Source organism: Chiloscyllium plagiosum, unplaced genomic scaffold (genome assembly GCF_037043375.1).
Source record: "Chiloscyllium plagiosum isolate Xiang-an unplaced genomic scaffold, Cpla_swu_hap1 HiC_scaffold_5, whole genome shotgun sequence".
Taxonomy (NCBI): Eukaryota; Metazoa; Chordata; class Chondrichthyes; order Orectolobiformes; family Hemiscylliidae; genus Chiloscyllium; species Chiloscyllium plagiosum.
The window spans coordinates 131,612,042-131,637,362 of NW_028270143.1; the positions used below are offsets into that span (position 1 = coordinate 131,612,042).

The following is a 25,321-nucleotide window of genomic DNA, read 5'->3' on the forward strand; positions in this document are numbered from 1 at the left end:
TTACTAAGGGCCGTTGCTATGGCGACACTCCACCCCCCCCCCCGCGCGTCTCTCCCATCGGCCTCTTGTTTTCTGTTTGGATCCGCCGTCACTATGGTTTCGGAGGCCGGCCGTGATTGGTCAGACCGCAGCCGTCCAACACCTCATTGGTTGCGCAGGCCGGCCGGAGCGCGCCGCGTGTTATTTGCATGCTTGCCGCCGATTGGCTCTTCGTACGGGGTGGGCCATCCCTTTGGATAAGTACCCGCCCCACTCTGATCTCCGTGATGGTGATTGGTCAGACCCCGCCTATAGCCCTTCCGATTTGCATGCAACCCGCCAAATCCGCCACTTGTGGGCTTTGGTTTGGACTTGGTGCAGGGTCCAAGCCATTGACAGAGCCAGTGGTGACACATACAATAGAATCTGTACAGTGTGGAAACAGGCTATTTGGGCCAATAAGTCTCCACTGACTCTCTGAACAGCATCCCACCCAGACTCATCCCCATAAGACGATAATACATAGGAGCACAAATTAGGCCATTCGGCCCATCAAGTCTGCTCCACCATTCAATCATGGCAGATAGGTCTCTCAACCCCATTTTTCCATTTTCTCCCTGTAACCTCCACCCCTGTGTAAAGTGTATGGTGTGTTGGCTTTCATGAGCAGGGGGCTTGAGTTTAAGAGCTGCGGGGTTATGCTGCAGCCCTATCGAGCCCTGGTTAGACCACTCCTGGAATATTGTGTTCAGTTCTGGTTGCCTCATTATGGGAAGGATGTGCAGTCTTTCGAGAGGGTGCAGAGGAGATTTACACCAGGATGCTGCCTGGACTGGAGGGCATATCTTATGAAGAAAGGTTGAGGGATCGAGGGCTTATCTCATTGGAGCGAAGAAGGATGAGAGGTAACTTGATAGAGGTGTACAAGATGATGCGAGGCATACCCAGGGCAGATATGGCTAATTCTAAGGTGATTGGAGGAAGGTTTAGCAGAGATGTCAGAGGTTTTTTACCACAGAGATTAGTGGGTGTGTGGAATGCACTGCCAGCAGTGGTAGTAGAGTCAGATACATTAGGAACATTTAAGTGGCTGTTGAATAGGCACATGGATGATAGCAAAATGTAGGGTATGTAGGTTAGTTTGATCTTAGAGTAAAATAAAAGATTGGCACAACATTGAGGGCCAAAGGGCCTGTACTGTGCTGTATTGTCCTCTTCTATAACCTTTGATCTCCTTGGCAATCAAGAACTTATCTCTGTTTTAAATATATGTTTGCAGCAATGGTGTGGGGATATCCAGGCCTTGATGCAATGCCCTTTTTCCAATCTATCACCATTCAGATTGGTTAAGAAATGATAGATCAAGGAATCAGATTGGTGGTACAAGTTGACACAAAGCTGGGATCAGATGGAATGTTGCAAGAAGTGCTCTTGGCTGTATTCTTTTAATAAGGGCATTCCTGATTAAGGAACTTTGTCTGAAACATCAATTTTCCTGCTCCTCAGATGCTGCCTGACCCGCTGTGCTTTTCCAGCACCTCTCTAAACTTGACTTATTTCTTTTAATCCTCTTCAGAAAGGGTTCAGAAAAGATTTACTAGGATTTTGCCAGGTTTGGAGGATTCGTGCTATAGGGAGATGCTGAATAGGCTGGGGCTGTTTTCCCTGGAGGCTGAGGGGTGACCTTATAGAGGTTAATAAAATCATGAGGGGCACGGATAGGACTTTTAGACAAGGTCTCCTGGGGTGGGGGAGTCCAGAACTAAAGGGCATAGGTTTAGGATGAGAGGGGAAAAATATAAAAGAGACCTAAGGGGCAATGTTTTCGCGCAGAGGATGTGCGTGTGTGGAACGGGCTGCCAGGATCATAGGTTTAGGGTGAGAGGGATGAGATATAAAAGGGACCTAAGGGGCAACGTTTTCATGCAGAGGGTGGTGTGTGTACGGAATGAGCTGCCAGAGGATGTGGTGAAGGCTGGTACAATCACAACATTTAAAAAGCATGAAACAGAGGGAGCTGATAACTCAAGGGCATAAATCAGGGAAGGAACCAGGTGAAATGGAATGATACAAGAAACATTATTCCTTGCTTTTTTTTTAATGTATCTGTCCAGATGCATCTTCAATGTTGCTATCCTAACTGCTTCTGCTAACTCCACTGGCAGCACATTCCAGGCACTTACAAAAGCCCTGCCTCTCACATCTTTAAACTTTCTCCCTTTTGGTTTGGAAGCTTACAGGCAGGCCACAGGTTCCAAACATTTCCATTCTGGAGTCCGTTTGCAAGATTTCAAGAAGGAAATCCAAGGGTATGGGGGAAAAGTACAAATAGGATTCTGATTTGGATATCCACCCTTTCCTTTCCTTTATTTTAGATTAGATTACAGATTAGATTATCAGTGTGGAAACAGGCCCTTCGGCCCAACAAGTCCACACCGACCCGCCGAAGCGAAACCCACCCGTACCCCTACCCCTACATTTACCCCTTACCTAACACTACAGGCAATTTAGTATGGCCAATTCACCTGACCCTGCACATCTTTGGACTGTGGGAGGAAACCGGAGCACCCGGAGGAAACCCACGCAGACACGGGGAGAACGTGCAAACTCCACACAGTCAGTCGCCTGAGGCGGGAAATGAACCCGGGTCTCTGGCGCTGTGAGGCAGCAGTGCTAACCACTGTGCCACCGTGCCGCCCACTGGTCAAGAGTATTGAGTACAGGAGTTGGGAGGTCATGTTGCAGCTGTACAGGACATTGGTTAGGCCACTGTTGGAATACTGCGTGCAATTCTGGTCTCCTTCCTATCGGAAAAATGTTGTGAAACTTGAAAGGGTTCAGAAAAGATTTACAAGGATGTTGCCAGGGTTGGAGGATTTGAGCTATAGGGAGAGGTTGAATAGGCTAGGGCTGTTTTCCCTGGAGCATCACAGGCTGAGGGGTGACATTATAGAGGTTTATAAAATCATACGGGGCATGGGTAGGATAAATAGACAAAGTATCTCCCCTGGGCGTAGGTTTAGGATGAGAGGGGAAAGGTATAAAAGAGACCTAAGTGGCAACGTTTTCACGCAGAGGATGTGCGTGTGTGGAATGAGCTGCCAGAGGAAGTGGTGGAGGCTAGTACAATAACAACATTTAAAAGGCATCTGGATGGGTATATGAATAGGAAGGGTTTGTTTTGAAGGGATATGGGCTGGGTGCTGGCAGGTGGGACTAGATTAGGTTGGTATACCTGGTCGGCATGGACGGGTTGGACCAAAGGGTCTGTTTCCATGCTGTACATCTCTATGACTCTAATCCTGATCATACTGATTTGATTTGACTTAGGTTGATTGATTTTGATCTAGGTACAGTGAAAAGTCTTTTTTTGTGTGCAGACTAGGCAGGTCATATCACACAAAGTGCATTAGGGTCATAGAATGGAGCGAGGAGTACAAGGTTACTGCCGTGGAGAAGGTGCACAGAGAATTAAATCAGCATTAAATCTTAAACTTGAAAGGTCCATTCATCAGTCTAATAACAATAGGGAAGAAGCTATTGGTACATATTTAAGCTTTTGTATCTCCTGCCTGATGGAGGAGGTTGGAAGAGACTATAACCGGGGTGGGAGGGGGTCTTTGATGATGTTGGCTGCCTTCCTGAGGCAGCGGGAGGTGGAGACAGAGTCAATGGATGGGAGGTTGGCTTCCATGATGACTGGCCTGCGATCATAACCAGTTTCTTCCAATCCTGGGCAGAGCAGTTGCCGCTACAAAGCCGTGATGCATCCGGATAGGATGCTTTCTATGGTGCATCTATAAAAATTGGCTAGAGTCTTTATGCACATGCTGAATTTCCTTAGCCTCCTGAGGAAGTAGAGGTGTTGTTATGCTTCCTTGATTAGAACGGCAGAGCACACATGAAGGGCTGAATGGCCAACTCTTACAAAGTCATAGAGATGTACAGCATGGAAACAGACCCTTCTGTCCAACCCTGTCCATGCCGACCAGATATCCCAACCCAATCTAGTCCCACCTGCCAGCACCCGGCCCATATCCCTCCAAACCCTTCCTATTCATATACCCATCCAAATGCCTCTTAAATGTTGCAATTGTACCAGCCTCCACCACATCCTCTGGCAGCTCATTCCATACACGTACCACCCTCTGCGTGAAAAAGTTGCCCCTTAGGTCTCTTTTATATCTTTCCCCCTCACCCTAAACCTATGCCCTCTAGTTCTGGACTCCCCAACCCCACGGAAAAGACTTTGTCTATTTATCCTATCCATGCCCCTCATAATTTTGTAAACTAGTATAAGGTCACCCCTCAGCCTCCGACGCTCCAGGGAAAACAGCCCCAGCCTGTTCAGCCTCTCCCTATAGCTCAAATCCTCCAACCCTGGCAACATCCTTGTAAATCTTTTCTGAACCCTTTCACATCATCATTCCGAAAGGAAGGAGACCAGAATTGCATGCAATATTCCAACAGTGGCCTAACCAATGTCCTGTACAGCCGCAACATGACCTCCCAACTCCTGTACTCAATACTCTGACCAATAAAGGAAAGCATACAATATGCCTTCTTTACTATCCTATCTACCTGGGACTCCACGTTCAAGGAGCTATGAATCTGCACTCCAAGGTCTCTTTGTTCAGCAACAATCCTAGGATCTTACCATTAAGTGTATAAGTCCTGCTAAGATTTGCTTTCCCAAAATGCAGCACCTCGCATTTGTCTGAATTAAACTCCATCTGCCACTTCTCAGCCCATTGGCCCATCTGGTCCAGATCCTGTTGTAATCTGAGGTAACCCTCTTCACTGTCCACTACACCGCCAATTTTGGTGTCATCTGCAAACTTACTAATTGTCCCTCTTATGCTCGCATCCAAATCATTTATATAAATGACAAAAAGTAGAGGATCCAGCACCAATCCTTGTGGCTCTCCTTGTTCTATTATTGTAAAGGGTACCAGTCTGAAGGGGCGTAGGGGCGGAGGGATCTGGGTGTATCTGTCCATTGGTCATTAGAGGCCAGGTTACGAGCACAGTAGCTAAAGCACACGGCATCCTCAGCTTTATTCATAAGGATGTAAAGTACAAGAGCAGGGAGATGGGGTGGCAAGGTGGCTGAGTGATTAGCACTGCTGCCTCACAGCACCAGGGACCCGGGTTCAATTCCTGCCTTGGGCAACTGCCTGTGTAAGAGTTTGCACATTCTCTCAGTGTTAGAACATAGAACAGTACAGCACAGAACAGGCCCTTCAGCCCACGATGTTGTGCCGACCATTGATCCTCATGTATGCACCCTCAAATTTCTGTGACCAAATGCATGTCCAACAGTCTCTTAAATGTCCCCAATGACCTTGCTTCCACAACTGCTGCTGGCAACGCATTCCATGTTCTCACAACTCTCTGTGGAGGAGAAAGTGGGGTCTGCAGATGCTGGAGATCAGAGCTGAAAATGTGTTGCTGGAACAGCGCAGCAGGTCAGGCAGCATCCAGGGAACAGGAGAATCGACATTTCGGGCATAAGCCCTTCTTCAGGAACAGGCTTATGCCCGAAACGTCGATTCTCCTGTTCCCTGGATGCTGCCTGACCTGCTGCGCTGTTCCAGCAACACATTTTCAGCTCACAACTCTCTGTGTAAAGAACCTGCCTCTGACATCCCCTCTATGCTTTCCTCCAACCAGCTTAAAACTATGACCCCTTGTGTTAGTCATCTCTGCCCTGGGAAATAGTCTCTGGCTATCAATTCCATCTATGCCTCTCATTATCTTGTATACCTCAATTAGGTCCCCTCTCCTCCTCCTTTTCTCCAAAGAAAAAAGTCCAAGCTCAGTCAACCCCTCTTCATAAGATAAGCCCTCCAGTCCAGGCAGCATCCTGGTAAACCTCCTCTGAACCCTCTCCAAAGCATCCACATCTTTCCTATAATAGGGCGACCAGAACTGGACGCAGTATTCCAAGTGCGGTCTAACCAAAGTTTTATAGAGCTGCAACAAGATCTCACGACTCTTAAACTCAATCCCCCTGTTAATGAAAGCCAAAACACCGTATGCTTTCTTAACAACCCTGTCCACTTGGGTGCCCATTTTAAGGAATCTGTGTACCTGCACACCAAGATCCCTCTGTTCCTCCACACTGCCAAGAATCCTATCCTTAATCCTATACTCAGCTTTCAAATTCGACCTTCCAAAATGCATCACCTTGCATTTATCCAGGTTGAACTCCATCTGCCACCTCTCAGCCCATCTCTGCATCCTGTCAATGTCCCGCTGCAGCCTACAACAGCCCTCTGTACTGTCAATGACACCTCCAACCTTTGTGTCGTGTTTGCATGGGTTTCCTCCGGGTGCTCTGGTTTCCTCCTATAGTCCAAAGATGTGCAGGTTAGGTGAATTGGCCATGCTAAGTTGCCCATAGTGCTAGGTGCATTAGTCAGAGGGAAATGGGTCTGGGTGGATTGTTCGTCAGAGGGCCGGTGTGAACTTGTTAGGCCGAAGGGCCTGTTTCCACACTGTCAGTAATCTAAAGAAAATACTTGTCAGACCTCAGCTGGAGCATGACATGCAATTCTGGGGCACCAGGGGAAAGGACAAGAACATGATTAGAAAGGATGGTTTAGGGATGATAAGATTCTGCTGCAGATTGGCTGGAGAACTTGGGACTGTTGGCCCTGGAGATTTGTTAGGGAGCTATTTAGAGTACAGGGGGAAGGCAGCAGAATGACGGGAGGTGAAATGTTCATTCAGAGAGAGAGAGCGAGAGATTGAGAGAGAGAGAGCGAGAGATCTCCTTCTGTGCTAAATCAAATCTGTGATTCTGAGAAATGTTAAAAGGCTTGGTGAACAGGCAGAAGAACGCAACTTCAGGGACAGATCTTTTCGAAAGGGAGTGTAGTCTTCCAGCAGGCTGCCTGGTCTCCTTCTGTGCCAGGTTCTAAGATTGTATAACCAGGAGATAGTGTTCTGGGACATGCTCCTATGTAAAGCAATGGGTAGAATCCCCACCCATATTCTCACTTGTCACTGGAGGTCATAAGCAACAACAAAATCAAAGACGATAACAGGAAATGTTGTGGAGATCCAGTTCTGTTTATTAAAGGCCAGTTGAAGGTAGAATCTGTCCTGTATTCTCTACCGAGCTGTAACTTCCAATATTCCTCGTGCGAACAGCCGGCTTCTTTCACACTGCTGTTGGACAGGGAGTTGGGAAAATGAGCACTGTGTCTCTACATTAACCACATGAACGACAGCAACTGGAGAAAGGTGACCCACCCTTCTGGTGGGTAACTAGGGATGGGTGCTAACGATGCCCACAACTCAAAAATAACTCAAAATAAATGAGATGATGCAGCCAGGTTAGCGAAGAGATGAATAGTTGTTGAGATGGTATTTAAGAACATTACAGATCTTCGCCAAAGTGGTAGATGTGGAATCTTTAGCATTCAGCTGAAAGTGCTGATGGAATTATGTCTCCTACAAAAAGGTGGCACCTCCAACAGGGCAGCATTCCCTCGGTACTGCACTGGGGTATGTCAGCCTGGACTACTGCCCCGACTCGGACCCCACGGAGGGTAAGCACTGGCATCGCCAGCCCCTTCAGCAATTGGGGGTGGGGGGGGGTGGGTCATTGCTGTCTTCGAGGGGTTCACTCTCCGCTCATCACCAGCACACACTCCAGACACTCCTCGCGGTCCCCTGACTGCCCACACTCTTCCACGGCGTACAGGTGGCCTTTTGGGCACTGATACCAGTCTTGCTTCACCACGTCCTCTATTGCCGTGAGCCTCTCAGGCCCAGAGAACCACAGCTCCCCCGGACAGGGGAAGCTCTGCGTCAGCTCCTCCGCGGCCCCTCTCACGCGCTGCTCTGTCGCCTCCGTCAGTTTCCCGGTCAGGTCCCCGAGGAGGGGGGCAACGGTCTCCGCCAGTGCCCGTGCCCTCCCCTCGGCGCCTCCCTCAGCCTCCCAGTGATGCTGCAGCCTCTTCAGCTCGGCCAGGCAGGAGATCCTGGCGATCTCGTTCCTACATTCGTTCAGCTGCTGCCAGGTGAAAGGTGCCACCTTGGTATCGAGCCAGCAGTCCACTCTGGTCAGCATGATGTCCAAGTGGAGCTGCTCGTGCGGGGGGCACGCTCTCACCTGCTTCCGGACAGTGTCCAGGAACTGGAAGATGCAGAGAGCTCTGCCCAGGGCCTGCAGCCCTGGCAGTGACTGTGAAGCCTCCACCTTCTTGCGAATGCTGTACCTCTGCTCCTTGTACTGCTGGTGAACGGAGGCCGCGATGATACCATCCCTCAGCTGCTTCTTCATCTCCTCCACCTCCTCCGCAGCGCCCAGGACGATGCTCTTCACCCGGTTGATGCCGCGCCACCTCCTCTTGATGGCGTCGGCGTAGCGTCCGTTCCAGCGGATGGGGGTCCCGCACTTGGGGCAGGCCTCGAGACGCAGGGGCCTCGGGCCCTCGTCCATCAGGCAGTCCAGGGCGCCCACCTCCAGGATGTGGCCGCAGTCCTCCAGTAGCACGAAGCGGGCACCGGGCTCGCCCCCCAGCTGCTCCCGGTGGCAGGTACGGCACAGGGAGGGGCAGGGCTCCCCGCACAGACCCACGCAGGGGTGCCCGCAGGGGAGCGGGCGCTCGCAAGGCAGGCTGCACCGGGGGCGGTCACACTCCTCGGAGCAGCGCCGGCTGCACCGGTGGTGAGGGCACCTCCAGGGGCAAGGCTGCTGGCAGGGCTCGCAGATCTCTCCGCACCTCCCCGGGCACACACTGTGCCAGCACCGGTTATCGCACGGCAGGGGGCAGGGCGGGCAGCTCTCGGCGCAGGGGGCCTTGCACAGGTGCCCGCAGAGGAGCAGCCGGCCACACTTCCTCCTGCAGCCTCGGTGCAGCCTGCCCTGCAGGCATTCGGCGCAGGTGCCCGCGCAGGGGTGCCCACACTGCAGGGTCTCCGTGCACTTTGCCGGGCACAGCTGCTTGCTGCAGTCCTCGCTGCAGCGCTGCTGGCATTGGTGCCTGCACTCTAAGAGCCTGGCGCAGGGCTGCTGGCAGGGCGCTGTAGGGACCCCGCACTCTACCTGCTGCGTGTGCCCACACCCTGGCACCACCTTCTCCACCATCTCCTGGCAGGGCCCGCACTGCTCCCAGCAGCGCTTGGGGCAGCGGTGCCCGCTCTGGCAGAGCACTCGGCCGCAGAGCTCCTTACAGCGGCTCCCTCGCTGGCCCGGCCGGTGAGAGTGGCAGCGCCGGCGGCAGTAATGGCCACAGTCCAGACGGGCACCGCAGGGACCGCTGCACGTCCAGCCAGGGAAGCGCCAGAAACCCTCTGGGGTCTCCACGATGACGCGTCGCTCTGGGTGGTTGGGGCAGGGAGCAGGCAGACCTTTCCCCGTCAGGCCCTTGTCCTTCAGCGGCCGCAGGAGCGATTCCCAGAGCTTTCTGTCAGGGCCCTGCTGCAGCCTCTGGAAGTGGCCCGTGCAGTAGAAGCCCATCCTGGCTCTGGAGAGGGCCACGCACAGGTGGTTCTTGTTCCCCGGGAGATCAGGACCCTCCTCCCAGTTACTACGCACCAGCGACAGAAGGACAATGTCGCTCTCTCCACCCTGGAAGTCATCGATGGCCTTGACAGAGACGGAAGCCATGTCATGCTCCCGGACCAGATTGCGGATCCTCCACATCTGGGCTGTGTAAGGGGTCAGGATCGTCAGCTGCTCCTCCCTGTACCCCTGCTGCAGCAGGTAATGGCACAGCCCCACCAGGAACTGCGCCTCATGTTCATTGCTGTAGCCTCCGGCCTGGGTGCTCTTGTCCTCGTCCACCTGGTGCTCAATGAAGAAGATATTTGTCATCAGGCCCTGGGGAGAAATCAGGAGAGACACACACACAGAGTCAGGACCCAAGTCTCATTCTGAAACTAACGGAGTAAGTCATGGTAACATCTGGTGAACCACAGGCTCAGGCTAGTGCCTTTTCCAACGTTCATTGATGGAATATGGGCAGCACTGGCTGGGCCCAATATTTATTGCCCGTCTCCAGTTGCCCCTTGAGGAGGTAATGGGGAGCTGCCTTTTTGAACCACTGCAGTCCATTTCTGTTCGAGAGACACTGGTTCAAATTTCAACATGGCAGCTGCGGGTACTCAAATGCAGTTAATGATCGATTGTTGTAAAAACCCATTGGTCCCCTAATGTCCTTTAAGGAAAGGAAATCTATCACCCTTACCTGGAGTCGCCTACATGTGACTCCAGACCCACAGCAGTGCCACCCTCTGAAATGGGTCCAACAAGATGCTCAGTTCCAGGGCAATCAGGTTGGGTAACAAACAGCCAGGAACAAGTAAAGGAAACCTTCCCCACCCAAACCTAACCCCTAATCCCCCATCCCTTCTCCTGGGCTGAAAAGGCAAACTATTCAACTGTGGCGGCTATCACATTCAGTGATGAACATGTCTTTCCCATTGGTCAACCTGCAATCCAACTGGCCTGAGCCGAACAATGGAGAGACTGGTGTGGGCAGTAGTGCTGCCCTTCAGCTGCTGCCCTTATCCTCATATACAGGGCAATGGGAAAGAAACTCCGTGCAGAGTGATTACTTGCATAGCTCTGTAAGGGGCTGGCTGAGGCATGGTGGGCCAAATGGTCTCAGTGCTTTGCATCACAGTGGCCAGGTCTCACTGGGATTCTCACCTTGATATCTTCATAGACTGACACTGAGCTGTGGTCTTCGAGTTTGGGGTAGAAAGTTGGGACCAGTAACTGGGAGATTTCGGGTCTCATTCGATGCTGGAAGCAATTGGAAAAGAATCATTGACTCCCTTCAGTGTGGAAGCAGGCCATTCAGCCCACCCCAACACTCCGAGCATCCCACCCAGACCCACCACCCCATCCCAACATTTCCCATGGCTAATCCACCTCAGCTACAGATCTCTGGACACCACGCAGCCAATCCGCCAAACCTGCACATCTTTGGACTGTCAGAGGAAACCCTCCCAGGGACAAGCATAACGGCTATGTGGAGTTTGCACAATCACCAAGGGTGGTCCCTGGTGCTGTGAGGCAGCAGTGCTAACCACTGAGCCACCATGGATTAGCACAGCTCATAACAGAACAATGCGGAGGTTTCTCAATCAACACTACCATCTTAGCTGGTGATGGGACATATATTTGTGTGTGTGTGTGTGTGTGTGTGTATATGTGTGTGGCTGTGAGCACATGAGCATTGTATGTTTGTATGAGCGAATGCAGACGTGTCAATGTGGGTGCCCTTCCTGTAGCATTTGTATCCTGGAACATTAAGCTGTCAGTCCTGCCCATCCCTGAGCCATGTTTCCATAATTGCTCACAAACTTGATTGAGTTTTTTAAAGAAGTGACAAAGAAGATTGATGAGGGCAGAGCAGTAAATGTGATCTATTTGGACTTCAGTAAGACGTTCGACAAGGTTCCCGGTGGGAGACTGATTAGCAAAGTTAGATCTCACAGAATACAGGGGGAACTAGCCATTTGGATACAGAACGGGCTCAAAGGTAGAAGACAGAGGGTGGTGGTGGGGGGTTGTTTTTCAGATTGGAGGCCTGTGACCAGTGGAGTGCCACAAGGATCGGTGCTGGGTCCTCTACTTTTCATTATTTACATAAATGATTCGGATGCGAGCATAAGAGGTACAGTTAGTAAGTTTGCGGATGACACCAAAATTGGAGGTGTAGTGGACAGTGAAGAGGGTTACCTCAGATTACAACAGGATCTGGACCAGATGGGCCAATGGGCTGAGAAGTGGCAGATGGAGTTTAATTCAGATAAATGCAAGGTGCTGCATTTTGGGAAAGCAAATCTTAGCAGGACTTATACACTTAATGGTAAGGTCCTAGGGAGTGTTGCTGAACAAAGAGACCTTGGAGTGCAGGTTCATAGCTCCTTTAAAGTGGAGTCGCAGGTAGATAGGATAGTGAAGAAGGCATTTGGTATGCTTTCCTTTATTGTTCAGAGTATTGAGTACAGGAGTTGGGAGGTCATGTTGCAGCTGTACAGGACATTGGTTAGGCCACTGTTGGAATATTGCGTGCAATTCTGGTCTCCTTCCTATCGGAAAGATGTTGTGAAACTTGAAAGGGTTCAGAAAAGATTTACAAGGATGTTGCCAGGGTTGGAGGATCTGAGCTACAGGGAGAGGCTGAACAGGCTGGGGCTGTTTTCCCTGGAGCGTCGGAGGCTGAGGGGTGACCTTATAGAGGTTTACAAAGTTATGAGGGGTTTGGATAGGATTAATAGACAAAGTATTTTCCCTGGGGTCAGGGAGTCCAGAACTAGAGGGCATAGGTTTAGGGTGAGAGGGAAAGATATAAAAGAAACCTAAGGGGCAACTTTTTCATGCAGAGGGTGGTATGTGTTTGGAATGAGCTGCCAGAGGATGTGGTGGAGGCTGGTACAATTGCAACATTTAAGAGGCATTTGGATGGTTATATGAATAGGAAGGGTTTGGAGGGATATGGGCCGGGTGCTGGCAGGTGGGACTAGATTGGGTTGGGATATCTGGTCGGCATGGACTGGTTGGACCGAAGGGTCTGTTCCCATGCTGTACATCTCTTTGACTCTATGACTCTATGACATGCGAGCAGAGCTCAGCTCCTGACGATCCGGGAGTCTTGCCCTCGTACCTGCTGACTCAGCCTCACGTACGGAATCTTGTTTTTGATCATTCGCTCAAACAGTGACACGTCCAGATGGTACTGAGAGGCCACAGTGTGATCTGTTAACTTCGGCCTAAGCTGTAAGAGATAGAATAACAGGGGAGAGTGTGATGTGGAGGGAGCCCTGTGCAAAGGGGCCTCTGCTCATCAGAGAGATTCAACAGCCAACGATCGTTTCACGATCACCAATACAAAGACTAGCTTTCAATTGCAGAGTTATAAACTGCACTCATTCATTCTTTGAATCTAGCCACTTTCAGAGCATTAGTCTGTGGATTACTAGTCCCAGAAACATTGACTACAGCACCATCTCCCCTTCTCATTCCTGTCCCACTTAACTGCATGGAAATTGCTGCAATTACTATAGTAGGTCACGGAGACAGCTCACTCCCATCTTCTCAAGGGCAACTAGGGACAGGCAATACCCGCTGATCTAGCCAGCAACACCACAAGTGTTTTATATTCATTCACTCCTGGGACATGGGGGTGACTGGCTGGGCCCAGCATTTATTTCCCATCCCCAGTTGCCCCTTGAGTAGGTGGGGGTGAGCCGTATTGAGCTGCTGCAGCCATGTCCTTTAGGTAGACCCACAATGCCCTGAGGGAAGCTGAAACAGTTAAAAAGGAAAGGTGACATTTCCTGTCCTGGTCAGTGTTCAGCCATATGCACAAGCAGCAGGCGTTGTCCGAGGGAACCCCTTAGAGTGTGGATGGCCCCTCTGGAACCCACTGAAACATGAAAGGTAGGAGCAGGAGGAGGCCATTCAGCCCCTCAAGCCTGCTCCACAATTCAAAATGACCACGCAGCTCCAGATCTGACTCCTGCCCTCCCCTCCGCCATATCCCACGATCCCCTCAGTCACAAGAGCTATATCTACCTCCTCCCTGAACATTCTGGCCTCAACCACCTCCTGTGCCAGAGAATTCCACAGGCTGCCCGGGTGCAGACATTTCTCCTCAGCTCAGTTCTAATTGGTTTACCCCTTATCCATAAACAATGACCTCTGATTATGGACTCCATCATCCGGAACATCCCTTCCTGCGCCTAACCTGTCGTATCCTGTTAGAATTTTATAGGTTTCTATGGGAATCCCCCACCCCACCCCCATTCCTCTAAACTCCAACCGACTCTACCTCCCCTCATATGTCAGCCCTGCCATTGCAGGAGTCAACCTGGCAAACTTTCACCAGACTCCCTCTACAGCAAGAGCATCCTCCCTTAGAGGAGAACAAAACTGCACGGGGTGGCCTCACCAATACCCTGGATCATTGCAGCAAGACGTCCTTGTTCCTGTACTCAAATCCTCTCACTATGAAGGCCAACATACAGTAAATTGCAGGAGTATTGATATACAGAGGGATCTTAGGATGCAAGTCCATGACTCCCTGAAAATTGAAACACCAGTGGATAAAGGTGGTAAATAAGTTGTACGGCACGTTTGCCTTCATCGGTCGGGGCTGTGGGTATAAAGGTTGGCTGTGTAAAACTTTTAATAGGCCACATTTGGAGTATTGTATGCAGTTCTGCTCCCCAAACTACAGGAAGATGTGAAGGTTTTGGAGAGGGTGCAAAAGAGGTTTACCAGGATGGTTGCCCCTTCTGAGAGCTGGCACAGCAATAATGGGCTGAATGGCCTCCTTCTGCACCATGCACATATCCCTGTGTAATGTTACGCAAAGGGTTACGCCCAACTGTGTGAGATACCAAAGGAAGTGATGCATTGTCACATGGCCCTCGCAGCATGACAAAGCCACAGGTTAAGATGTTCCTTGAATAAAGTTCATCTGACATTAAATTCCAAATATCTTTTCATTTTACAATGATGGTGGGAAGCATAAGACAATGAGGAATAAGCCGGCCTATGAGGCTGCTAGTGGGAACATGGCTGATCTTAATCCCATTTGCTTCTCTTCTCCCTGTATCCTTCAATATCACATTATTCACAAGAATCTACTGATCTCTGTGACAGAGAGTTCGTCCACCTGCACCCAGAGCCTTTCCCATGGACAACGGTTCATTCAGGAATTTTCTTTCCGTGAATATAGTGTCATAGGAGATAATAGAAGACAGTAATTCGCTGGATAATTTCTCAGAGCAATGTCTTGACCCATCAGAGTTAATCTGCCTGGTTTAAATTTAAACACAGCCTGGCAGTTAACAAATCATCATTAACTTGTGCTCACTCCATGGAAACATCACTACCGATCAGAATCAGCACGTCCTTTCATACTGTCTCAATGTTGTTTCCCCTTTATGTTGGTATTTCTTGCACAGAGTCCTGAGGAGTACACAATGAAAAGCTTCCACAACATGACCCTTTTCTCAGCTTCCCACAGAACACTGATGTAAATTGTGACCTCCCTTCTCTCGGACAGAGGAAGGATCCCAGCGAGAGTGTAAGGAATGTCCCACTGGATCCCAACAAGAGCATAAGGAATTTCCCACTACATCCCAATGACAGTGTCAGGAATATGTCACTGGGTCCCACTGAGAAAAATGTGTTTTGATCCCAGCAAACACTAGATCCCAATGAGGGTGCAAGCAAAACTCACTGGATTCCAATGAGACAGGACAATGGCCTTTACCTGCTTGTAATCACCGATCATGATGAGGTGTTGACAAGATGGAGTCAGCGCGGTCACCACATGAGCCTCCAACACCTCAGCCGCGCCTTCAACCAGGACAATCCGGGGTTCAACCTTCTGCAGCAGGGCCCGGTACTTGGCAGCTCCTGCAAATCAGGGAAAACACAACGTAAGGCCCTGGGCACACGCACAGGCCAGGAGGGAACAACAACCTTCATTGGTGTAGCACCTTTAATATATTATAACTCATTGCGGTTAACTGTAAATTGGCCATCCACAATGATCTGGCAGGTCACTCCGTTCCAGCAAGCTCCCACAGAATAGTTCCAAAGAAGAGTCGTTCTGGACTCAAAACGTCAACTTTCGTTTCTCTTCCCCAAACCACCGGCCCAAGTTTTTGCCACATTTTCTCGAAGGAACAATGATACATTTCCAAATTGACTGTTCGGTAACATACAGTGCTGCTGGGTCCCTCCCTAACCAGCACCGTGTGGGGGTCCTGATACCACATGGACTGCAGTGGTTCAGGAAGGCAGCTCACCGCCACATTGAGGAGAAAGTGAGGTCTGCAGATGCTGGAGATCAGAGCTGAAAATGTGTTGCTGGAAAAGCGCAGCAGGTCAGGCAGCATCCAAGGAGCAGGAGAATCGACGTTTCGGGCATAAGCCCTTCTTCAGGAATAAGGAAAGTGTGTATTAGCCTGCTGGACACACTTTCCTCATTCCTGAAGAAGGGCTTATGCCCGAAACGTCGATTCTCCTGTTCCTTGGATGCTGCCTGACCTGCTGCGCTTTTCCAGCAACACATTTTCAGCTCACCACCACATTGCAAGGGCAACTAGGGGTGAGAATAAACATTGGCCACTCAGCAATGCCCACATCCCATTTAGATGTAGATTTGTACTTGGAGTACTGTGTACAGTTCTGGTCCCCACATTATAAGAAGGATGTTAGCTTTGGAAAGGGTGCAGAGGAGATTTCCTAGGATGTTGCCTGGTATGGAGGGAAGGTCTTACATGGAAAGGCTGAGGGACTGGAGGCTGTTTTCATTAGAGAGAAGGTGGTTGAAAGGTGACTTAATAGAGACATACAAGATAATCAGAGGGTTAGATAGGGTGGACAGGGAGAGCCTTTTTCCAAGTATGGGGACAGTGAGCACGAGGGGGCATAGCTTTAAATTGAGGGGTGATAGATATAGGACAGATGTCAGAGGTAGTTTCTTTACTCAGACAGTAGTAAGGGTATGGAATGTTTTGCCTGCAACGGTAGTAGATTCGCCAACTTTAAGTCGTCATTGGACAAGCATATGGACGTACATGGAAAAGTGTAGGTGGGATGAGCTTCAGATTAGTATGACAGGCTGGCGCAACATTGAGGGCCGAAGGGCCTGTACTGTGCTGTAATGTTCTATGTTCTAGATGTGTCACAGGAGCACCACAAAATAAAATGCGACAATATGATAAAGGGTTATAAGGAGAGGTGACCAAAATCTTGATCCAAGAAGCATCTTAAAAGGAGGACAGTGAGGTAGAGCGTGGTATAGGGCAAGAGTTTCAGAATTTGGGGCCCACACAACTGAAGGCGCAGCCACAGATGGAGAAACAATTAAAATGAGGATGCTCAAGAGAGACGGGAATTAGAACAGCACAGATATATCGAGAGGTTGTTTGGACTGGTGGAGATCACGGAGATCAGGAGCGGCAATGCTACACAGGGATTTGAAAGTAAGGATGAAAATTTCAAGCAACTAGAGGGGTTGCTTAGCTCGAAGCCAATGTTGTTCTGAGAGCAGAGGGCCTCACCGGCATGTTGGTAGGAGCCCATGTTAACTGAATGATACAACTGACTCTACTTAACATTCCCCCAGCCTTTCAGTCCCAGAGTGATTCAAACACTGAGAGCGCGCCGCACTGTCAGAGGGTCAGCACTGAGGGAATGTCGCACTGTCGGAGGGTCAGCGCTGAGGGAATGTCGCACTGAGGGTCAGTGCTGCACTGTCAGAGGGTCAGCATTGAGGGAGTGCCGCACTGTCGGACGGTCAGCGCTGAGGGAGTGTCGCACTGAGGGTCAGCACTGAGGGAGAGCCGCACTGTCAGATGGTCAGTGCTGAGGGAGAACCACACTGTCAGGATCAGTTCTGAGGGAGCGCCACATTGTCGGAAGGTCAGCGCTGAGGGAGCGCCGCACTGTCGGAGGGTCAGCACAGAGGGAATGCCGCAACATCGGAGGGTCAGTTCTGAGGGAGCGCCATACTGTTGGAAGGTCAGTGCTGAGGGAGTGCCGCACTGTCAGAGTGTCAGTGCTGAGGGAGCGCCATACTGTTGGAAGGTCAGTGCTGAGAGAGTGCCGCACTGTCAGAGGGTCAGTGCTGAGGGAGTGCCGCACTGTCACAGGGTCAGTGCTGAGGGAGCTCCGCACTGTCAGAGGGTCAGTGCTGAGGGAGCTCCGCACTGTCAGAGGGTCAGTGCTGAGGGAGCGCCATACTGTTGGAAGGTCAGTGCTGAGGGAGTGCCGCACTGTCAGAATGTCAGTGCTCAGGGAGCTCCACACTGTCACAGGGTCAGTGCTGAGGGAGCTCCGCACTGTCAGAGGGTCAGTGCTGAGGGAGCTCCGCACTGTCAGAGTGTCAGTGCTGAGGGAGCGCCATACTGTTGGAAGGTCAGTGCTGAGGGAGTGCCGCACTGTCAGAATGTCAGTGCTGAGGGAGCTCCGCACTGTCAGAGGGTCAGTGCTGAGGGAGCCGCACTGTCAGAGGGTCAGTGCTGAGGGAGCTCCGCACTGTCAGAGGGTCAGTGCTGAGGGAGCTCCGCACTGTCAGAGGGTCAGTGCTGAGGGAGCTCCGCACTGTCAGAGGGTCAGTGCTGAGGGAACTCCGCACTGTCAGAGGGTCAGTGCTGAGGGAGCGCCGCACTGTCAGAGGGTCAGTGCTGAGGGAGCGTCACACTGTCAGAGGGTCAGTGCTGAGGGAGCGCCGCACTGTCAGAGGGTCAGTGCTGAGGGAGCGCCGCACTGTCAGAGGGTCAGTGCTGAGGGAGCGCCGCACTGTCAGAGGGTCAGTGCTGAGGGAGCGCCACACTGTCAGAGGGTCAGTGCTGAGGGAGCGCCGCACTGTCAGAGGGTCACTGCTGAGGGAGCGCCGCACTGTCAGAGGGTCAGTGCTGAGGGAGCGCCGCACTGTCAGAGGGTCAGTGCTGAGGGAGCGCCGCACTGTCAGAGGGTCATCGCTGAGGGAGCGCCGCACTGTCAGAGGGTCATCGCTGAGGGAGCGCCGCACTGTCAGAGGGTCATCGCTGAGGGAGCGCCGCACTGTCAGAGGGTCATCGCTGAGGGAGCGCCGCACTGTCAGAGGGTCATCGCTGAGGGAGCGCCGCACTGTCAGTCAAAGATGCTGTTTTAGAATACAAACAAGCTGTCTTTGCCCCCTCACATGAGGGTGAAATATCATAAGTTCCTAATTGGCATGTGTGACCATCACCAAAACAAACCAAGTTTGTTATCTGGTGGTGGGAGCGTGTTGTGTGCAGATTGGCTGCTGAACCACTGTTTAACACTGTTTTAAACCTCCCGACAGTGTGGAACAGTTTGATGGAAGCGCAATCATTTCTTGTCACTGGACCGCAGATGATCCGGATTATCTCTTGGATGTTGATCTTTCCCAAAACGTAACTCAATGTTAAATGGGTACCTGTGGTTGTCATGGAAATCACGTCAGCAGTTTTCAGCAGCATTGCATCCTCCTCCACCATCAGCTCAGACAGTTCCTGTGTCTTCTCTTCGTACAAGTTGACATGTTTATTGATGGAGGCTTGGAGCTTCTCCTGGTAGGCCATTCTCCATTTCCTACAAAAATACAGCTCCACTCTCAACCCGGACGCTTTCATTATCATCTTTCACTGACAGGACTATCATATTGCTCACTGCTGTTGGTGTGGGACAAAAATGTATCAAACAATCCCAGGACAGGGGTTACACAACATAGAGTGTGGGCACCACGGTGGCACAGTGGTTAGCACTGCTGCTTCACAGCGCCAGAGACCCGGGTTCAATTCCAGCCTCAGGCGACTGACTGTGTGGAGTTTGCACATTCTCCCTGTGTCTGCGTGGGTTTCCTCCCACAGTCACAAAGATGTGCAGGTCAGGTGAATTGGCCATGCTAAATTGTCCGTAGTGTTAGGTGACGGGGTAGATGTAGGAGTATGGGTGGGTTGCGCTTCGGCGGGGCGGTGTGGACTTGTTGGGCCGAAGGGCCTGTTTCCACACTGTAAGTAATCTAATCTAGAGTAGTACAGCACAGGAACAAGCCCTCTGGCACACCATGTCGGTGTCAACTATGATCCCATTCTCAAACTAATCCCATCTGCCAGCACATGGTCCATATCCCTCGATGTCCTGCCTGGTCATGTCTCTGTCTAAATGCCTCTTAATTGTTGCAATTAAATCGGTTTCTACCATCGTCCCTGCCACATTCCAGGCACCGAACACTCTCGGTATAAAACATGTCTCGCACATCTCCTTTAAACCTTCCCCCTGTGACCTTAAACCTATGCCTCCTAGATTCTGACATTACCACCCTGGGAAAAAAACTCCCAATATCCACCCTATCAATGCCTCTCATAATTTTAAACACTTCTATCAGGTCACCCCTCAGCCTCTGACACTCTAGAGAAAACAATCCAGCTTTGTCCAACCTCTCCTTACAGCTAATACACTCCAGTCTCGGCAACATCCTGGTAAACTTCCTTTTGCTCCCTCTCCAAAGCCTCCACGTCCTTCCGATAGTGTGACCTCAAGAATCGTGCACAACATTCCACTGTGGCCTAACTTAAGTTTGATACAGCTGCGGCATAATTCGCCAACCTTTATCCTCAATGCCCTGACTGATGGAACATGCCTTACGCTGCCTTTCCCACTTTATCCTGTTGTGTTACCACTTTCAGGGAGCTATGGCCTTGCAACCCTAGACCCCTCTGTGTCAATGCTCCTCAGGATCCTGCCATTTACCATATACTTACCTTTTGCCTGTGACCTCCCAAAATGCATCACCTCACACTTGTATCACACTGATCTATTTCCTACTGTATCCTCTGACAACCTGTCTCACTATCCACGACGCCTCCAATTTTTGTGTTATCCGCAAATTTACTGATCTCCGATTTCCAATCAGACAGATGCCCTTCCACCACTACCCTCTGTCTTCTATGACCAACCTAATTTTGTTTCCAACTTCCCAACTCACCGAGGATCCCATGTGACTTAATCCTCTGGACCAACCTACCATGAGCGACCTTGTCAAATGCTTTAGTAAAGTCCATGTAGACAACACCCACTGCCCTACCCTCAATCACATTCACCAAAAAACCCCATGAAATTTGTGAAACAACCCCTCCCCTGTACAAAGTCATGCTGACTGTCCATAATAAGTCCATTCTATTCCAAATGCGAGTAAATCCTGCCCCTGAGAATCGTCTCCAATAATCTCCCTACCTCAGACGTAAGGTTCACCGGCCTCTAACTTCTAGTAAATCCTGTCCCTGAGAATCGTCTCCAATCAATTCCCTACCTCAGACGTAAGGCTCACCGGCCTATAATTTCCTGGATTATCCCTGATGCCCTTCAAACAAAGGGACAACATTGGTTATTCTCCAGTTTTCTGGGGCCTTGCCTGTAGCTAAAGAGGATACAAAGATCTCTAGCAAGGCCTCAGCAATCTCCTCCCTTGTCACCCTCAGTACCCTGGGATAGATCCCATCAGCCCCTCAGACTTAACTACCTTAATGCTTTTAAAGACACTGAATACTTCTCCTTCTTAATGTTGGCATGCCCCAGGAATATCAGCATACCGCTCCCTAACCTTACCATCTCCCTCTCCTTGGTGAATACCAATGTGAAGTACTCATTAAAGACCTCACTCACTCCGTCTGGCTCCACCCAAATTCCCTCCTTTGTCCCAGTGTGGACCTACCCTTTCCCTCGCTGCCTTTTGCTCAAAATATACCAATAAAATGCCTTGGGATTCTCCTCACTCCTACTTGCCAAGGACATTTCACGGCTCCTGTTTGCCCAACTAATTCCTTGTTTAAAATCTTTGCTGCTTCCTTTACACTCCTCAAGGACCTTGCCTGATTTCAGTTTCCTAAACCTTACAAATAATTCCTTTTATTGTGACTAAACTTTCAACATCACTAGGATTCCTAATACTTTCTTTCTTTTCCAACTCCAACAGGAGCATGCTGGTCCTGAACTCTGATCAACTGGCCTCTAAAAAACTCTCACGTGTCAGATGGGGATTTACCCTCAAACAGCCGACCCCAATCTAATTTCTCCAGTTCTGGCCTAATATGGTTGGAATTAGCCTTCCCCTAATTTAGTACTTTCACCCAAGGACTAGTCTTAGCCTTATCCTTAACCTTCTTAAAATTTAAGGAATTATGATCACTGTTCCTAAAATGCTCCCCCACTGAAACTTCAATCACCTGTTCAGTGACATTCCCCAACAGAAGGTCTGGTACGGCCCGCTTTCCAAGATAGGCATTCCCAGGAAAGGGACAGAATGGGGTTAAGCCAAAGAGTAAAGCTCCCTCTACACTGTCCACCATCAAAAACTCCTTGGACAGAGACAGCATGGGATTAGAGACAGAATAAAGCTCCCTCTACACTGTCCCCTTACCCAAATGCTGCACCATCAAGTAATGGCATCTTTCAGGATCAATATTAAAATGAGGCCCTGTCAGAAATTGTTGGGTTGTCCTGAAGACTTTATTTATTTACTCATTTGTGGAATGTGGGTGTTTCTAGCTGGACCCAGCATTTATTGACCATCCCTAGATGCCCCTTGAGAAGGTGGGGGTGAGCTGCCTCTTGAACCGCTGGAGTCCATGTGCTGTAGGTTGACCCACAATACCTTAGGGAGGGAGTTCCAGGATTTTGACCCAGCGACACTGAAGGAGCGGTGATATATTTCCAAGTCAGGATGGCGAGTGGCTTGGAGGGTAACTTGCAGGTGGTGGTATTCCCATGTATTTGCTGCCCTGTCTTTCTAGATGGAAGTGGTTGTGGGTTTGGAAGGTGCTGTCTGAGGATCTTTGGTAAATTTCTGCAGGAATTCATGGAATAGCTCCAGTTCATGACTGAGCCCAAACGCAAGAGAAAGGTCAGGCAGAGAGAGCGAGACAGGCAAACTAAAATGCTGGCTGCTAGAAAAGTTTCCTTTGAACCTTTCTGTTCAGTACTTGTCAAAACATCGAAGCTGCGTAGATGTTTGCCTGACTGTTAAGAATTGTCCAATCAGCAAATGAATTAGCTTGATGTGACAGTCTCGGTTACCTGACAGGCAGATCAGATGGCCAATGGTAGGACCACAGGGAGTGCAGCTGGTGTAGATGTGGCTTGGGCATGTGATGATGTGCAACCAGTCAACTTATCCTCTCAATGGATTGGCACTGCCTGGCAAGGAAGACAGAACACCAGGCAGGATCTATCTCATCCTTAGCCCATCAACCAACACAAGTGAGCTGCTCTTTTGAGAAATCTTCCTGAACCCTTCTCAGTTGGAGAGTCTTCTGTTACAACGAAGGGTCCAAACCTAGAAATACCATAGCCATGTGTAGTCCTGAATTCCAAAATATGGTTTTAAAAAGCAGACTGTTACAGAGGGGACTGCTGGTGTCAATTCTGTGGCTAGCCTACACAGTCTGGGTGTGGACCTGATGGAATGTACCACCTGAAGAAACTTCAAGCATTCTGCTCTGAGATCTTTCACGATCCCAAAGACAATAAGGGGCTGACAGGTTCTGCTCAACAGCGAGACATCCTGTGTAGACGATGTCCCAAACCACAGACGCATTTTGTGTTCTTCTATTTGAAGAGTACAAAAGGACGGGGTTAAAAAGACAGTCCGACACTAGTGGGACTGAATATTTTCTCACACTCCAACCCGAGTTCAAGCGTTAGCGTGTTCTGAAGGTCACAAAGAACTATCCCCTCGTCACCTCTGTATTGCAGGTAAAGGAGACTCCTCACTCTGAGTACTAGAAGTCAGGTAGCAGCTAGATAAAAGGCAAACAGGACAACAGAAGGACTCTCACATTCCGAACATCGGAATTCAATCACAGTCAAAAGGAACTAGAGAAACAGACTCTCAACCAGCCTGCAAGACCAAGGATTGTGAAGCCATTTATTCAAACTCAGGTAACCTCCACTGCAATGTTCAACTATCTGCTCACCACAAACAATTCAGAGACTGATCCACCTACCTTGTTCCTAAACCTTTTATGTTTTTGGAATTCCCTTATATATCTAATCTTTGCATATGTGGTGCCTTACATATTTTCCTCACACTTAATTATTAATAAAGTCACTCATTAATTCAAGGAAGCCAGGTTAAATGGATTCCTATTGAAGCCTGTCCATCATCCAGGAGGCGCAAGTCCGGAGTGTGATGGAATACTCCCCACTTGCCAGGATGGGTGCAGCTCCAACAACACAAGAAGCTTAACACCATCCAGGACAAAGCAGCCACTTTGATTGGCACCACATCCACAAACAGCCACTCCCTCCACCACCGATGCCAGCAGCAGCAGTGTGTACCATCTACAAAACGCAGAAATTCGCCAAAGACCCTCGGACAGTACCTTCCAAACCCACAACCACTTGGGCAAGGACTAGGGCAACAGGTACTTGGGAACACCGCCACCCCTTGCAAGTTCCCCTCCAAACTAGTCACCATCCTGACTTGGAAATATATTGCCATCCTTCACTGTCGCTGGGTCAATATCCTGGAATTCCCCTCCCTAAGTGTATTGTCGGTCAACCCACAGCACATGGACTGCAGCGGATCAAGAAGGCAGCTCACCCCCACCCTCTCAAGGGGCAACTAGGGACGAGCAATAAATGCTGGGTCCAGCCACTGCCCACAGCCCACAAATGAATAAGACAGTTCCTGTTGAAGCAGAAGTTAATTTGGGTCAGGGAGAAAGGGAGGGAATCCTTCATAAATTCACCTCATCGTGACCAACTGCAGAGGTGGGGGAATAAGAAGGGGAGCCAGTTTATCCTTCCTGAGCACAGAGTTTATGGTTTCGGGGACTGGATTGGGAAAGCTCTCCTGGGGTCTCAGGGTTAAACATTTCCTACATAGCAACAGGAAGGGCTTCACTGGCTGCAAGGACCGTGGAGACACATCGAGGTTATGAAATGAGTGATGCAAATGGATGTCTTGTTTCTCTCTATTGTTTAATCACACTGTTATGTTCCCAGGCAGCAGAGCCATGCCTCACTAGTTACCTGTATAAACGCCACCGATCATTAAGGTCTAGCTCCCAGACATCCTTGATGTTCCAAACTTCCTCCTCCTCCATGATGCTTTGATATCCCAAATTTTTCTGAATTGCTCTTGCATCTGGATCACTACAATAACAAAAAAGTGAGGAGCAGTTTATCCATTTCTAGGCACGGTCCCCCAACTAGCACAGCCTTCGATTGACACCCCACCTGGGCTTTCGGCCTAACTCCCCCCGAATTTCATCGGGTCGTTTAGGCCTTGAGCACACCAACACAGGCCTCCAGTGACCGCCACTGGCTTTGAACAACCTCCTCAGGCCCATCCAGTTCCCTTGGGATTTGACCAGCAGCGCAGGTCCCTGGCAGTGCTAACCACTGAGCTACCATGCCACCGATGGCCAAGGGGAGCTGTTAGCTCTTGTTCAGGGCTGGTCGAGGCCCAAAGCTGTTAGGCAGGGCCTGTGTGGCTATGTGGGTCAATCAAGGCCTGATGTGACTGGTTGAAACTTTATTGCTGGAACAGCACAGCAGGTCAGGCAGCATCCAGGGAACAGGAGATTCGACGTTTCGGGCACAGGCCCTTCTTCAGGAATGAGCAGAGAGTGTTCAGCAGGAGAAGATAAAAGGTAGGGAGGAGGGACTTGGAGGAGGGGCGTTGGAAATGTGATAGGTGGAAAGAGGTCAAGGTGAGGGTGATAGGTCGGAGTAGGATGGAGGCGGAGAGGTCAAGAAGAAGACTGCAGGTCAGGAAGGCGGTGCCGGGCTGGAGGGATTCGGCTGAGACAAGGTGGGGGGAGGGGGGATGAAGAA

At 50.2% G+C, this 25,321-nt stretch overlaps 1 protein-coding gene across 1 annotated transcript in view; it reads right to left on the reverse strand.

Annotated features, from left to right (window-relative positions):
- Nucleotides 1-7,037: 7,037 nt before the first annotated feature.
- LOC122550345 (NFX1-type zinc finger-containing protein 1-like) overlaps nucleotides 7,038-25,321 on the reverse strand; it is a 39,686-nt gene continuing 21,402 nt past the window's right edge. Inside the window, exons 9-14 of the mRNA XM_087987674.1 lie at nucleotides 24,515-24,637; nucleotides 18,918-19,072; nucleotides 15,234-15,379; nucleotides 12,615-12,725; nucleotides 10,649-10,744; nucleotides 7,038-9,817 (exon numbers count right to left, since the gene is read on the reverse strand). Of these exons, the coding sequence (XP_087843800.1) occupies nucleotides 7,613-9,817; nucleotides 10,649-10,744; nucleotides 12,615-12,725; nucleotides 15,234-15,379; nucleotides 18,918-19,072; nucleotides 24,515-24,637 (2,836 nt within the window). The 3' untranslated portion in view covers nucleotides 7,038-7,612. The remainder of the gene's footprint in view (nucleotides 9,818-10,648; nucleotides 10,745-12,614; nucleotides 12,726-15,233; nucleotides 15,380-18,917; nucleotides 19,073-24,514; nucleotides 24,638-25,321) is intronic.